At 57.9% G+C, this 15,258-nt stretch overlaps 1 protein-coding gene across 2 annotated transcripts; it reads right to left on the bottom strand.

Annotated features, from left to right (window-relative positions):
- Positions 1-2,828: 2,828 nt before the first annotated feature.
- On the bottom strand, positions 2,829-9,784 carry IRF1 (interferon regulatory factor 1). 2 transcript variants are annotated; one of them, XM_054567996.1, is made up of 10 exons: positions 9,584-9,784; positions 8,447-8,538; positions 7,128-7,227; positions 6,212-6,388; positions 6,036-6,085; positions 5,803-5,935; positions 5,496-5,618; positions 5,015-5,064; positions 4,071-4,206; positions 2,829-3,799 (listed from the first exon to the last, which is right to left on the bottom strand). In XM_054567996.1, exons 2-10 carry the CDS (start codon positions 8,531-8,533, stop codon positions 3,675-3,677), a joined length of 981 nt encoding a protein of 326 aa, XP_054423971.1. In that variant the 5' UTR covers positions 8,534-8,538; positions 9,584-9,784; the 3' UTR covers positions 2,829-3,674. The 2 variants fall into 2 exon arrangements, with proteins under 2 accessions (XP_054423971.1, XP_054423970.1); XM_054567995.1 differs by lacking the exon at positions 9,584-9,784 and adding an exon at positions 9,265-9,327.
- Positions 9,785-15,258: the final 5,474 nt, after the last annotated feature.

The following is a 15,258-nucleotide window of genomic DNA, read 5'->3' as shown; positions in this document are numbered from 1 at the left end:
ATGTTCCAACAGGGCTTCTGGTTCCCCGCTAGGACAAGACAAGGATTTGGCGGGGGGGGGGGGGGTTGTGAAATCAGTGTGAAAGAAGACCAAATGGCCACAGAGAATGACAGCTTGGGCGTGACCAGCTCCACCAGCCCGGGGGCGTCACTCCCAGAGGCAAGCGCCGGGGCTAGGCCAGGGGTTTCCCTAGGGCTTCAGTTTTATCTCTGGCGGTCTCCACCTGAGACTTCCAGAGAGATCCGAGGAAGCGCTTGCTCTGCACACAGCGCACGGAGAAGTGCTGAAAGCCAATACACCAAGAAGGAACAGTTTGCACCTGTCTTCCCTGAAGATCTCTGTATGGGTGGCCCGCATGTTAGCCTATAGCTCTCCTCCTATTGCCAAGTGAGCTGGATGAATAAACCAGCCCAATTTCAGGGGCACCTTCGGAGTAAGGCGAGCGACGCCTGCAACGACCCAGAAGCGCCTTTGAACACCTGTGGACTCGGCGGGCTTTCGAGCTGGTGCAGCTGAGCCCCACTTTGCCAGTTTACCCCATTGGAAAGTGGCCCTTGATGGCAATAACATCATCACAGCCCCAACAAAATAGGGATTTGAATGACCTCCCAGCTCCCTCAGCCCAGAGCCTCCCTCCAAGAGCATCCACCTGTCATGCTCAGACTGAAACTCTTGGAATGACTCACAAAGGTACTGGCAGGTCCTGAGGATGACCTAAGATTAGCACGCCCAAATTTGGCTCAGACTGTACTGATTTGTCCCACTGATGGGGCTCCTTTTAACTACTGAGCGGCGGTGGCCATCACCCTCAGGCGAGTGGTCAGGCTCGGCTGTTTCTCCTGTTAGGCGCAGGCTGAGGCGGGCAGGGAGGGACAGCTCCCTGTCCCGGGAGGTCTGGCTCTCCCACCCCACTCCTCCAGGCCTGGCCCCAGGACCTCGCTCCACCGTGATGGGGAGTGGGTACCGGACATTCTGAGGAGATGGGCCCTGTTGTTTGGGGCTCCTGGGGTAGGAAGAGCTGCGGGAGCTCAGGACTCCCGCTGGGCTCTGGAGCCCGGGAGCTGGTGGCTGGGATTCCTCTCCCTTTTTGGTAACATACAAAGTGATAAACGTTACATATTAGAACTTGAGGTTTCCACAGCTACCAGGGACTTCAACATATCCACTTCAACATATTGCCTGTCGGGGATGAGGTTGAAGGGCGAGGGGGAAGTAGAGAAGTCAGAAGCAGCCTCTGCTAGCTCGGGATTGCATTGCTTCCCTTCTCTCCCTCCTCAGTCTGCTCCACCTGGCTTCACACCCCGTCAGCCATCTTTTCCTGGAAAAGCCACCCACCAGAAGACCTTGCCAGGCCCCCCGTTAGAAGCCACAGGAAGCTGGCTAGTTACCCCGATCCAATTCTTCTCAGCTAGGGCTGGGCTCTGGAGGAGCCGGGAAAGGGCGTCTTGGCCACCCCTCCGCCCGTAGGTAAGGCTCTTGAAAAAAGCCAGGTGGATCTTCTGATGGGCGGGGCTTGGGACTGGGGTTGGTCCAGGCCTCCCACGCAGGATAACCCCCCACCCCACAAGCAGGAGGCCATCTACCACTCCCCCCACTTCTCCCAGAGGGCTGGGTCCAAAGAGGGGATCACAGTGCAAGTGGTTTCTGGGACTAAGGATATGGAAGGTGTGTCAACAGGGCTTGGTTTCCCTGAGCAACCCTCTTACTGCTGCGGCTGCATCCCTAGACGAAGCTGGCAATTCCAGCAGGCTGCCCCTGGCCAGCCTGCCTGCTGCTGCGTGCTGGTTATGCTCCAGGGCCAGAGGCTGGGGAGGGAGTCGAGGAAAGCCCACATCCAGACCGCTCACGCTCAGTCCTCATTGAAAGAGGGTTTATCTGAAGGGGGCTTTCCCATAGGTCAATGGTTCCCAGCCTGTGGTTTCCAGAAACACTGTTCTAATCAAACACAGCCCTTCAAAGAGATTCTGAGCGCATTAGCCCAGCCAGACCCTGAGAAGACGTGGAAGAGGAAGCCTGCTCCCTGTGAGGTCACCCGAGGTTTTCCAAGCACATTTGTGCACGGACCTGTTTCGCAGCACAATGCAGGGCTGGCATTCAGCGCCGATGGTTATTCTTGGCTGGCAAAAGGGTAAAGAACTCTTGAATTGGCAGGTGAATAGCCCCAAGCCCGACCCCCATGTTCCCTTGCCACCCCACTCCGCCCACTCAGATCTGGCCCCAAGCCAGTATCCACCCTACTGCCCAATATGGTAGATAACGAGTCACATGGGACTATAAATCTTAACTCATGGAATTTAACACTCGGCTCCTCCACTGCATCGGCCACATTTCCTGCCGTCGGCCGGCACGTGCGACCGACCGACTCTGCCCCTGCCCGCTGTCCTGCACGGCACGGGGAGAGCACAGCGGGCCTCGGGGATGTTTTGCAGCTGGTGCCTATTCTGATCGTCCATGACCGTGCTGTGCTGGCTGTTAACTTTCAGGAGCGGCACTTGCGCTTGAGTTCAGCACGATGTGGGGTCAACGGCACATTTCCCCAAAGAATTCAGCACCTGATACTCCCCAGGCCCCAGGAGCCCAAATTCAACTCATAGCCTTGCCTCTAAAGCCAAGGCCACGGACTTTATTTACAGGAGCGCGTCCCTGTGCCCTGGCTGTCCCCTCCTCCTGCCATCTTCTCCGTGAACATAATTGAAAGGGTTCTGCAGTTCGGGCATGTCACCTCATTCTACAGCCAAGCTCAGGCAGGGCGCCAGGAATGAGTCCTCAGAGTGTCTCCACAGCAAGTAAAATCATCTACAATTTCTCTCTCAATAAAACGCCACACCTTCGAACAATGAACTTTTTATAAAAAGACAATATACATATTTACACACATGTATGTGATCATACATGACTTAGTGGTTAGAAAGCTTTTCTTATTTTAAAAGTCATACCAAGGTGCTCCCACTTCCCTCCCTGGGCCTGCTGAGGGCAGCCAGCGGGCGCAGGGCAAGGCACTGTATAAATAAATGCACAGGCTGGGAGCCTGGGGGGAACGTTAGTGTACACCTCTGACTGGGATGTGGCAAGTCCACAAGAAAAGTGCCATGTTTCTCCCTTGAGCCCCTCGGCCTGAGCAAGGAGCAGGGCAGAGCTCCTCTGAGGCTGAGGGGCGTTGTCCCGCGGGACCCCGTTTTTCCTTCACATTTCACTGGCTTTGGAACAGTCCCCAGGGCTCAGCTGGGAAGGGAGGTGTCTTTGGCAATAGGGTTCACTTAGTGCAATTGTCTCTTAGTGCAGAGCCAGCCCTGGGGTTGGTGCTGGGCTACTCCAAGGTCACTGGTCTGTTCCCTCAGACCAGCTCAGCGGCAGGGAGATCCTCTCCAGGCAGCTGGGCTCAGAGGGAAAACCTGGAGGGCTGACTCCTCGTTGAGGTCCCCGCCTGCCAGCAGTCTCTGAACCCCATCTTCCCGGGAAGTGGGACCAGATTTACCCCACCTGATGAGCCCAGACCCTGACCTGCCACACCCCGAGAAGCCACCGTCCCAAGGAAGGCGGCCCCATCCCCACTTGGTACTGGGGTCACACTTTGTATGTCAAGGGGCCCGCAGGAGTCCTGCTTCTCTGCACCACAGCCATCATGAGGCCAGATCCCGCTTGCCTAGGAGAGCAAAAGGGGCCCGGGGGCCCAGCTACGGTGCACAAGGAATGGCCTGGATGGAGGGGAGCCGGACAGGGGGCAGCAGGCTGTCCAGCCAGCTGGTGTCCATGTTCTTCAGGTCTGTGAAGACGCGGTGTAGGCTCAGCCCGATATCTCCTAGGAGAGGGGAAGAAGGTTGTGTGAGGATAAGGGGGTGCGGGAGCTGTGCTCTCCCCTCTCCCCACCCCAAAGGCCACAGGCACAGCAGTCTCTGCCATCCGCCCCGGCCGCAACACCCCTCACTTTAGGCAGACCTAGGAAAAGGGAGCAGCAGCCAATCTGCAAGCTGTCTGTCCCCAAGAAGGATGCTTTACCTCTGCTGCTCCCTGGCCCCACCCCCAAGCCACGGCCCACCCCGGCTCTCCCTGCTCCCTCAGGGGCTTCTTACCCCCAAGGCTGTCCGGCTCCTCCTTGCAGCTGAAGTCTCCGTAGACAGAGGTGGGCTGGGCCCCAGGTTCATTGAGGAGGTACCCCTTCCCATCCACATTTGTCGGCTGCCACTCTGACTGCTCCTGCTCAAGGAGCTGGGGACAGAGAGGAACAAGAGGCCATCAGCTCGCTTCCAGCGCAGACTCACCCTGGGGCCCCACCTGCAGGGAGCCAAAGCTTCCCAGCCAGGATCACGGCCTCGGCCGAAGGCCGCCGACGGTGAGGAGCTCCCTTAGGACTGGGCCCCGGACCCTCGCTCCCACATCAAGCCCTGGCACTGAGTCCCCAAGGCCCTCCTCTCGGCTGGGTAAAGGACATGGCAACTGGGAGGGAATGTGGCTTCAAGCAATGGCTAGCGTAGCAAGTCAAGAAAAGACACTTAGAGGAGCTAGAGATAAGGAACTGTGCCCATGTTTCCACTTTCTTTACAGCTACTGTAAAAACTTTTTTATATTCACCTTTAAAACTGAAGCAGGAAAAAACCCTAGAGGATTCATTTGCTTTTAAAAAAAAAAAAAAAAAAGGCCACCCGTATTACAGATCCCCAAGGCTGATTATTGAAACCTGATGCGCATTTCTCAGCCTCGCAGGGCTGGGGCATGTCTGGGCGGAGGACGGGGCAGGGGCCAGGGACCAGGAGGTCCTTGCGGCGGGGCTGACTCAGAGCTGAGGCCCTCGGGCTGCTTCCGGACAGTCTTTTGGAAACCAGGCCTCCCTCCTGTCCTCACTGCCACAATGTCTGCCCCGCCAGCCAGGGAGGGCAATGGTCCCTGCCACATGCAAGCAGCCAGCTCACAGCAGTAGCTGCCTACCCCGCGATGTGCAAGCTCTCGGTGGTTCTCTCTCTCTCCTCACTGAGCAGCAGCTACTTCTAAAGAGTGCCCAGGGAGGAAGGGGCTTTACCTTCATGATGTCCTCAGGTAATTTCCCTTCCTCGTCCTCGTCTGTTGTGGCTGTGGAGAGGGAACAGCAGAGAGGTTGGCTGACAGTCACCCAGGCTTGCCCTGCACGTCCAGCCCCAGTGGGTCCCCCTGCCCCTACGCCAACACGCATGCACTCACACTCACACACGCGTGCGCGCACACACAGGCCTCCTAGGGGACATCTGCCTGCCTGCCATGGAGATTCCAGAACAGAACACTGACCTAGTGACTCAGCCACCTCTCCCCTCCCCCTCACTTCCTTCCTCACGCTGGGCTGCAGAGGAGCCAGGAGAACCAGCAACCTTAGACCAACATGCAGCCCCGGGCCCCCTTCCTCTTCTCTGCAGCCCAGCGCAGTCAGCGCTGTGCCAGATGGAGTTCGGAGCATCTTTTCTCCCCCAGGAAACACCTCCCAAGACCCAAACAGCCAGGTGGGCAGGCTGGACCCCAGGGGAACAAACCTTCAGAGGTGGAAGGCATGGGCGACACCTGGAAGTTGTACAGGTCGCTGGTGCTGTCCGGCACAATTTCCACCGGTATGTGCCAGTCGGGGAGAGTGCTACTGACGGCGCACGGCGACAGCGCTTCAGGACGGCAGACATCACAGGTCAGAGCCGTGTGCTCCCTTGGTTTGCGACACCCAGCGTCCCCGACCCCGCAGCCACTCCCACAGGCCACCCCCCAAAAGCACGAAGCCTCCCAGACCCAGGAGAAAGGGGCGCCCCTCCCCCGACGTGCATGGTCCCTGCCAGGCCCCGCCCGTCTCACCTGGAGTGAGGGTCTGATCCACCTCCAGGTCCTGCCCCATGTAGCCCTGAGCCGTGTAGCTGCTGTGGTCATCAGGCAGGGTGGAGCTGCTGAGGCCATCGGAGAAGGTGTCAGGGCTGGAGTCCCCGTATGACTGCGGAGAGAGGGAAGCTCAGGCCGGGCTGCTGAGGCTCTTCTTCCACTGCCCAGCCTGACCCCCAGGGGGCCAAAGGCCGGCTGCTTGGGACACTTACCTTCCTCTTGGCCTTGCTCTTAGCATCTCGGCTGGACTTGGACTTCCTCTCTGTGGGATGATACGGGTTGTCAGCCTTGCTGCAGGCACACCAGCCCCAGCCGCCTGCCGCCCTTCCTCTCTCCTTCGGTTCCTCCCTCCCTGAGGGCTTCCTGAGCACCCACAGTCCTTGAATACCTTTCCTCTGGTTCTTGGTGAGGGGTGGGAGCATCCGGTACACCCGCACAGCTGAGCTGCCTTTGTTCCTGCTCTGGTCCTTCACTTCCTCGATGTCTGGCAGGGAGTTCATGGCACAGCGGAAGTTGGCCTTCCATGTCTTGGGATCCGGCTCTTTTTCCCCTGCTTTGTATCGGCCTAGCGGGCAGGAGAGTGAAGAGGATCGTCAGGGCCACAGGTGGGGATCCTCAGCTGCCCCCTGGCCCGGGACGAGGCAGGCAAGAGTTTCCTAAGGTCGCCTGCTGCCAGAGATCCTCGCTGACCAAACGAGCAGCATTCCTGCGTGACACTCTGCAGGCCCTGGACCCTGGGGCTTCCCAAATGCCCAGGCTTGTGTGCACACACGTCCAGCTGGCCTCACGCAAGGGCCGGCCAGAAGCACTAGAGGGCCCACACATCCACAAGTACCCTTGTCCTGGACGTTGGCCAGACTTGCTGCTTGAGCTGTCGGCAGCCAGAGGGTGGGTCGGGGCCAAACATGGGAGTGGGCACAGAGTAAACACCAAAGAACAGTTACTGACAGGTGGGCTGACTGGTGTGAGGTGGCCCGAGAGCCCCATCCCTCAAGAATAAAAGGAGGCCACCCACCAGACGGGCCTTGGGCCAAGGACCTCGGTCAACATCAAGAGAAGTTAGGCCTGAGTCTCTTTTAATGTCCCAGCTCATAGCTGCTTTCGCCAGGGAGACCTTGAATCCAGCCATAGACTCCCTGAAGCCATGGCCTCTCTCCCCAGAAATACAGGCAGGTCTGCCCGCCGCCCAGCCCCCAATCCAGCACGCCATCAAGGGAGGCAGAGCGCCCAGCGAAGAGCCTCCGCGTTCACAGAAGCGCTTCCCCTTTCCCTTCCCTGGCTCCTCCTGGGCAAGAGCCACACACCTGTGTGAATGGCCCAGCTCCGGAACAGACAGGCGTCCTTGTTGATGTCCCAGCCATGCTTGGCGGCGTGCTTCCATGGTATCTGGAAGATCATCTCCTCCTGGACAGCACACACGTGTACACAAGGTCGTGTCAGCTCAGAGACCACAGGCTTTCAGCCCAAGTCTCCCCAGCCCCCCCAGGCCTGGGAAAAGGCTGACTTCCCCTTTCCCCCCGACAGCTGGCTCGGGGTGACCTGTCCTGAGGCTGCTTAGACAGGCTGCCTAATCGCTCTGAGTCTCTCAGGAGGGGCTATGGGTTCTGATGGGCCGCGGCAGGACCAGCTCAGCAAGGGCCTCCGCCCACTGCCTGTTACAGGTGCCCTCGCGGGGATGCTTCCCGGGCTTGTCAGCAACATGGAAATGACAACTCTGTCCATTAGATGGGGCTGCTCAGGACAGCTGGGTGACCGGCTCCTGCACTGGGGGTTCTGGCCGTACACCTGAGGGGGCCCTGGGCCAGACCTGGATGCTGACTTCCTGTGTGACCCTGGGGCTGTCAATGTTCCGCTTTGTCCCTCACTGTTTTCTGTGAAGTGAGAAAACGCACTGACAAATATAAGGACTAAGGTCTCACTGTTGTCATTACTAGCGGTTAACAGTGTGGATTTCGGAATCAGACTGCTCAGGTTCAAGTCCTGGCCTCAAAGCCATTCTCTACCTCAGTTTCCTCAGTTTCCTTAGCTGAAAATGGAGGTATTAATAGGATCTACCTCCTAGGACTATTTCGAGGATTAAATGACACAATGCAAGTAACCTGCTTAGTTGGCAAGGAGCCACACTCACGTGTAGTGAGCGCACAGTGTGCAGGAGCTGTCCCTGTGAATGCTGCTGCTACTACGTCGGCAGGGTCTGTATTGCCCTTTGTGCACCAGCAAGAGGCTTCTTAGGCCTGGGCAACTGGTGCGAGGTTAACTCCTGGGTCACCTGGTAAGCCCGTCACCTTCCTGCCAGCAGTGCCATCTGCCTGACTGGAGCTCTGAGGGATGCTGTGTGTGTTCCCAGGACTCGCCCTCGGGAGGGACCAGAACTGCAGTTCTTCAGACGCTGGGGGGTCCAACTGCTGGAAACTGTCAAGGACCTCTGCCGGGCACCCTGTCCTTACCTCCAGGACAGAGGCGGGAGTCAGGCAAGCGGGGCCTGGGGCTGGGGCTCGCACACTCCCTGCCTGCAGGGCCCACTGGGAAACACATCTGCCTCCTCCCTACCACTTCCCTTTTTCAGCAGCATCTGAAGCTTTGGGTTAAAATGGAGCAGAAAACCCCAAAGAGTTACACTCACTTTATTAATCCAGATCAGCCCTGGGATTTGGTTGGAATTAATCTGCATCTCTAGCCAGGGTCTCATGCGCATCCGAGTGATGGGCATGTTGGCTGTAAAGAGAAGACAGAAGGCTCCTGTTGGGAGTCCGTTTGAGCAGGCCCTGGGCACGGCCCTGCCCCGCCCCGCCCCAGGTCATTCAGTGACCCGCCCCTGCCCTCAGCCAGGTAGCAGGTACTATCATCATGGGGGAGGAGGCTTTTACTGAAATAAAACTGTCCTCCAAATCTTTTCAGCATCTTGGGAAAAACCACTTCTGCCCCTTCCCTCACCCCCTTCTGGACAGTCCTGGCATGCAAGTGATAGTTGCAGGATGTATGTGGATGAAAAAGAGACAAAATACACAGGTATCTTAATACCAGAACTTTTGTCCCCAGATTCAGATCCTTTGGGAAGGGAGGGGCTTCCTTTGCTTGATGCCAAGAAATTTCCCTAGTTGAGTTCTTGCCCCTAGCTGTGCGCTTTCCCTACTGGGCAAGCCGTCGCCCTGCACGGGAGATATCCTCTTCCCCCACCCCTGCCCATCTATTCTCCGCCTCCCTGACAGCCACAGTGCAGAGGCCGAAAGGCTAACCCCTTCTCCCTTCTGGCCTGGCTCCTATCCTCGGCGAAAGGACCCAAAGGACACCTGTGGCGTCTCCTCCCGCTCCTCCGGCAGGTCCACCAGCCACCCACGGTAGCAAGTCTCAACCCCTGCCATCTGCATAAACAGCCTGAAACCTGGGGCCGGGGCGCGGAGCGCGAAGCACAGGGCATGGGGCACCCACGCACGGACGTACACTGGAGTGGCCCGCGCGGCTTGTGGATGCGCGCAACGGACATACCCGGCCAGCCAGAGGACCTCGGTGGCTACGCGCACACAGATCTGAGAAAGCTGCCGCGCGCTGCAACCGCGGCGGGTGGGCGGTCCACGCAGCGGCCCGCCCTCCCCGCGCTGCAATCCGCCGCTCCTCCAGCGCCCTCCCGAGTCCGCGCGGGGACCAGGCAACGCCGCGCGCCCGCGACTCTCCCGCCTGGGGTTTTCAGCCCCCACTTCCTGGTGCCCCGTGCGCCTTTGTTCAATGCCACCGGTCCCCCCAGCGGCGAAGGAGGGCTCACCTCTGCAGCTGGCGCGATTCGGTGGCTGTGTCCGAGGGTCCCGACGCGGCGAGCGCGATTCCGGGTGGGAACGGGGAGAAAGCAGAGGATGCCCGGGTCGCGGGGCCACTGAGTATGGCTGGTCTTGGCTGCACACGGCACCCGCTAGACTGCTCAGCCGAGCTCCTGCGTACGACCAGCCTCAGCGAAGGAGTGGCGCGTTATGCCGGGACGGTGGCGCCGGACAGCGCTCTAAACACTTAGCGGGATTCCCCAGCCCAGGCCCGGCCCCGCCTCCGAGAGGGCCGCGAGGGCGCCTATTGGCCGGCGCCGCCCCATCATTTCGGGGAAATCAGGCTGTTGTAGAGCTAGAAGCAAGGGGAAGTACAGGGCGGCTGTTACTCCCCACCCCCTCCGCCACCGCCCGCGGGCTCCCTCGCGACTCCTACTCCACCCCCACCCGCAGCTCGCCCGCGAGACAGGCCGTCCAGGAAAGCCGAGCGCTCCCCGCAACTACTCCTCTAGTCCGCACTCTCCCGCCTGCTAGCTCCAGAGGCCATCTCCTCACCCTCCTCTCCGGGGCGGGGCGGGGCGGGGGCCGGGAAGGCGTCTGTCTCCGGAGCGCAGGTGAGGGGCCCGCCGGGCACCTGCCGCTTCTTCGGAGTGGACACCGGGACTGAGTTCCTGAAAATCAGCCTGGGTCCTCAAGCCCGCGAGTGGGATGTCCAGAAGGGAGGTTTCAGCCCTTGCGCTTCTTGAGGGGTGACCCACCTGCAGGTCACTCACCTGCCCTGGGGAAGCAAAGGAAAGCCTGCTCTGCCTGGGGAGCCGCCTGGCGAAAGGAAACCCCAGACGAGCGCTCCTGGCGCTGCTGGCGCCGCTCGCCAAGGGACTCGCGACCTCACTGTCTTCAACTGCAAAATAATCACCCTACCTCGCTGGTTTACATCGACAGAGAGATGGTATCTGTTAAGCACTATGCCCCACTTGGACAGCAGATGCTGTGTGGTTTGCGAAATCCCTAGCCAGAGTCTCAGAGAGACCAGGGAGACGCCTCTCCCCGTTGTCGGTGTACTTCCTTGGGACTGTCCCACAGCGGGCCTCGGGGGAAAGGGAAAAGAAAGGACTGCTGAGTTGAGGGGGTAGCCTCGGGTTTGTCCTAGAACTCCTGCCTTAGGCCACCGCCACAGCCTCACGTGGCCCTTGCGTGGCCGCTCCTCAGTGGGCTGCGGGTCCTTGGGGCTTGGCCCACCGAGGTTCTGGGCAGCATGGGGGAATTTCTTAGGGCTGGCCGAGGCCCTAAGGGTCTAAGCCAAAGGGTTGGGGAGTCCAGGTCCCAGGCCCCTTGGGAAGGGCAGCTAGTTAACGTTTGCGCTTCCGACTCGACCTTGCCTTACCTGTGCACTGCTAGACGCTGGGTTGAGTGTTCATTTTCCACCCAGAACTCTGCCCCAGCAGGCTCCTTCCTTCACTTCCCTAAAGGTGCCGACTCAGAAGTAAACCCTCTTTTCTGGCAGGGATGGTGTGTCAGCCCTTCATCCCCGCAGTCCCTCCCGGCAGCGCCCTGATGCAACTGCGCGGGCCACAGGCACATGGATGCAGCAGCGTTCCCCCAGTCGCTCCGCCGCCTGCCCCCAGCCGAGGGAGATGGGCGGGCTAAGCCAATTCTGGTGGCGGGTGCAGGAGCTGGGAGAGGCAAGGAGGCGGGAGGAACTGTGAGGGGTGAACCCAGCTGGGTGTTAAGCAAAATGGAAGGTGCTGCAGGCCAGGAAAGGTTGGGGTGCTTTCAGTGACAGGTGAGAATGGGAACCTACTATGGAGACCAAGATCTTCAGAGCAAAAAGAGCAGAAGCAACTGGCTCCTGAGTTGGGAGGTCTATTCTCTGTACAGCAGGTGGATGCCTGGCCTCTCCCGGAGAACCTGACACAACTACCGAAAAATTCAGAATGAGATTAGGGGGAGGAAGTGTGCATGTCGTGTGGTCTGACGAATTGATCGGATGACCCTGTGAAGGCAACAGGAGACTGTACAATGTGCTTTACAACAGAAAATCATCAGTAGGTGTATATGTATATGTAACGAGCATCTTTCCATGTCACAAAATGTATTTCCGCAATACCATTTGCATTGGGTACATATTATTCTATCATAAGGATAAATAAAAATTTACCCAACTAATCCCCTATTGTAGGACATTTAGGTTATTTCCATTTTTTCATAATGCAAACAACACTGTGTAGCTAAATCTTTGCACACATCAATAATTTTTTGCTTAGGAGAAATTCCCCGATGTGAGGATTTACCAATGAAATTGTCATTTACATCTCTGAAGTGTTCTTTGACTTTTTTTAACTTTTAACTTTAGGGATTCTATAGTATCCAGAAGCCTATGAGAGAATCTGCTTATTGGGATTGGGGGTGCAATACTCCAAACTGGCAAAATAAAGCTATACTTCGTTGAAGTACCTCAGATTTTTTTTAACATTTTTAAAAAATTTCCTTTATTTATTTTTAGAGAGAGGGGGAGGGAGGGAGAAGGAGAGGGAGAGAAACGTCAATGTGTGGTTGCCTCTGAGGCACCCCACACCAGGGACCTGGCCTGCAACCCAGGCACATGCTCTGACTGGGAACCGAACCAGTGACCGTTTGGTTCACAGGCTGGTGCTCAATCCACTGAGCCACACCAGCCAGGGCTGATGTACCTCACATTTTTTATTGTAACTGCTCTTGATGAATCCTATTCTAAAATGTATCCCATATTCCCTGTAATGCTAAGCAGAACACAGAGCCTTCCCTAGGTTTTTCTTAGTCATTCAGGGCTGGACCTTTCTCATCTCTGACTCAAAATACTCATCCTCTGTGATTGCAGGCATCCCCTCTGGGTAGGTGATGTCCAAACTCAAGCTCTGGTGGACTTGCAGACACTTCCCTGCAACCCTATCCACAGATTCACACACATACAAGCAAACTCCTAGCCTCCCCTCCCATATGGGCCCCAGCAGCTCTCTCTTGGCCTACTTCCAGCTCCCTCTCTCCTGAAGCCTTTGCCATCCTCCCTCTACCCCTCTTTGCCTCACCTGGACTTCCGGGGCTTCCTTCTCCTATGCCAAGTTGTGTTGTGACCTCCAGGAACAGACAGTGCTGCCACAGCCTCCCGGGGGCCCGCCCCTCCGGGTGCCTCTGCACCAGGGCCACCTCCCTAACTTGGACCACCCCCATAACATTCAGGTTCCCCCTGGAGCCTTCGGAGTTCTCCCAGCCTCCTCAGCCCCACATTCAAATTGCTGCTTACACTGGTCCCGAGAGTCTCCTTCCCACTTTCTCCCCACAGCTCCCCTACCCCTGGCAGTAACGAGAGGGCAGTGGAAGAGAACACAGAATTTGAGTCGAACAGCCTGGGTTCTTGTGCCACTGCTATTTGCCGTGTGACCTTGGGCAGGCCCTTACGGAGCCTCAGTGTTCTCATCTGTAAAACAGAGATACTCTAGTCCATCTCCCCCTTGTGAAAATGAAATTCTATAGACTGTCAAACTCTTTTCTACACTATAAAACATTAGTCACATGACATTGTAGTATTAACAGAGATGCATGACTCTTTCACTGCATTTCCATTCTGTTTGCTGTATTCCCCCTCCCCCCGCCACGTCTTTGTTCCTTCCATTTTCTCCTCAACCCTGACTTGGCAACACTCTTCCTTGCCGCCCCCACCCCCAATTTCAGTTCTCCCCTCTCTCTACCCCTCCCCACACTTCAATTTCAGCCCCGGTTTTAGGGCCCAGAGCAAATGCCTGGTCTCTGAAGTACCCCCAAAGCAGCCAGCTAGAAGTCATTCCCCTCCTCAGGACCCCCTCGCCCTTAACTTTCTTTCATGTTGTCTTGTCTCCACTTATCACATTCTGGGTGGTGCTTCTGGAGAACTCTGCATTTTTCTGCCAGAGACCTGAGTTGCTCACACCTGCGGCTGGAGTCGGCCGGGGCTTAGCTCTGGAGCCGGGGCTCCCAGGATGCCTCCCGTCTACGGGGTCATTCCCGGAACATCGCGTGGCCGCTCTGTACCAGGCCCTGGGCTGTCCCCAGCTGGCTGGCGGACGCACCGACTGGCTGCCAGTCACGTTGCTGGAGGCAAGATGAGCCCTGTGGGAGCCTCCTTCTCAATGGACCAAAGTCTGTCCCCTCCTTCAGCCTCTCGGAACACACTGTTCTCCCCGAGGTGGGTCCAGTTAGTCCTGAGGTGCAGGACCCATGAGGCTTTACTGAGTTTCTGAGAGGAGGGCTGCCCGGGGTCCCTGAGCGGCCTGCTGCCCAGAGAAGAGGTCACAGTACCCAAAGCAGATGAACCCCCAGCAGGCGTTCCAGCCTCGCAGGTCCAGATGGTGGGCTGTCTTAGATGCTCGAAGTTCCTCCCAGCCACCATCTCCATTTTCTTCTCTTCTCTTTTTAAGATTTCGCTTATTCATTTTTAGAGAGAGGGGAAGAGAGGGAGAAAAACACCGATGTGAGAGAGAACTGTGGATCAGCTGGCCCTCGTACACACCCTGACCCCTCCAGCTGGGGACAGAACCCACAACCCAGGCATGTACCCCAACTGGGAATGGAACCAGCGACCCCTTGGCCGCTGAAGGACGCCCAAGCAACTGAGCGACACCAGTCAGGGCCATCATCTCTACTTTCACAGTAAACCTGGGAAGCAGGCAGAGCACAAGTCAGAGGCAAAATCATCTAAAAGCATCCAAAATCTTGACGATAGAATCCAGGTGGCTTCACCTTGCCTGCAAGTTCAAGTTCAAGAGAAAGGACAAAGTTTCTTCATTCATTCAACAAATACAAATCACACTCCTGCTTGCGGTCAGCTCCAGGTTTGGTCCTGGGGATATGCTGGGGCACGAGTCTATCCCCTCCCCTCTCACAGCTCTGGCAAAAATGCTATATGACACAGCAGAATAAACGTTGTGCAGTTATAAAAATCCTAAATGCGGAGTGGGAGGTTGCAGCTGGCTGGGAAAGCACTAGGGGGCCCTGCCATTGTGAGCGGCCGAGGACTCACTGCAGAGCCCGGGGCTGTTCCGGAACCCCGGAGGGGGAATAGGGTGTCAATGTGGGCTGCCGCTGATGCCTTGTGCAGTTTCATTTCTCATAAACACTGCGTTGGGAGGAAAGAGGCCTTCGCTCCCCATCCACCCCGTGGGGGGCCCCTGCGAGGCGGGATAGGAGGGCGGACTCCGTGCCCCCGCGGCAGCTGCGACCCGGAATGGACCTGGACGAGAGCCGCACCTCCCCCCTTCCCCTCCCCCCCGGCTCGCGAATGGGTTCTGCAAGACGGCCTGCGCCCACTGTCATTCGCCCAGAGCGCCCCTAGCAGGCTTCTTGGCCCCGATGGGGGTAGCTGTACCCCTACTTTGCCCTGGGGCATCCCAGTCCAGGTCTGGAGCCCCTCGCCTCTCCGCCCCACCCCGTGACCCTCGCTCGCGCTGCCCGGGCTGGAGCTGGGTGTGTGTGTATTTGGAGGGGAGGGGGCCCCGGCTCTTCGGGCCAACTTCCACATTCCTGCTCAGCCGGGCCTGGGGGTGAGTTAGGGTGAGCGGCCGGCTCCGGGCTGGCTGGCTTCCTGGAAAGGGAGGGAAGGCGGGAGCAAAGGAAAGCCTGCCAGCCTCGCCGCCCTGTGGCCGCCCCTCCTCCCCCACAGCTGGCTGCCCTG

The sequence above is a fragment of the Pteronotus mesoamericanus genome, unplaced genomic scaffold (assembly GCF_021234165.1).
Source record: "Pteronotus mesoamericanus isolate MK-2021 breed Mesoamerican mustached bat unplaced genomic scaffold, CSHL_Meso_final contig_2, whole genome shotgun sequence".
Taxonomy (NCBI): Eukaryota; Metazoa; Chordata; class Mammalia; order Chiroptera; family Mormoopidae; genus Pteronotus; species Pteronotus mesoamericanus.
The sequence above is the reverse complement of the archived record's forward strand: the minus strand, read 5'-3'. Positions and strand labels throughout refer to the sequence as shown.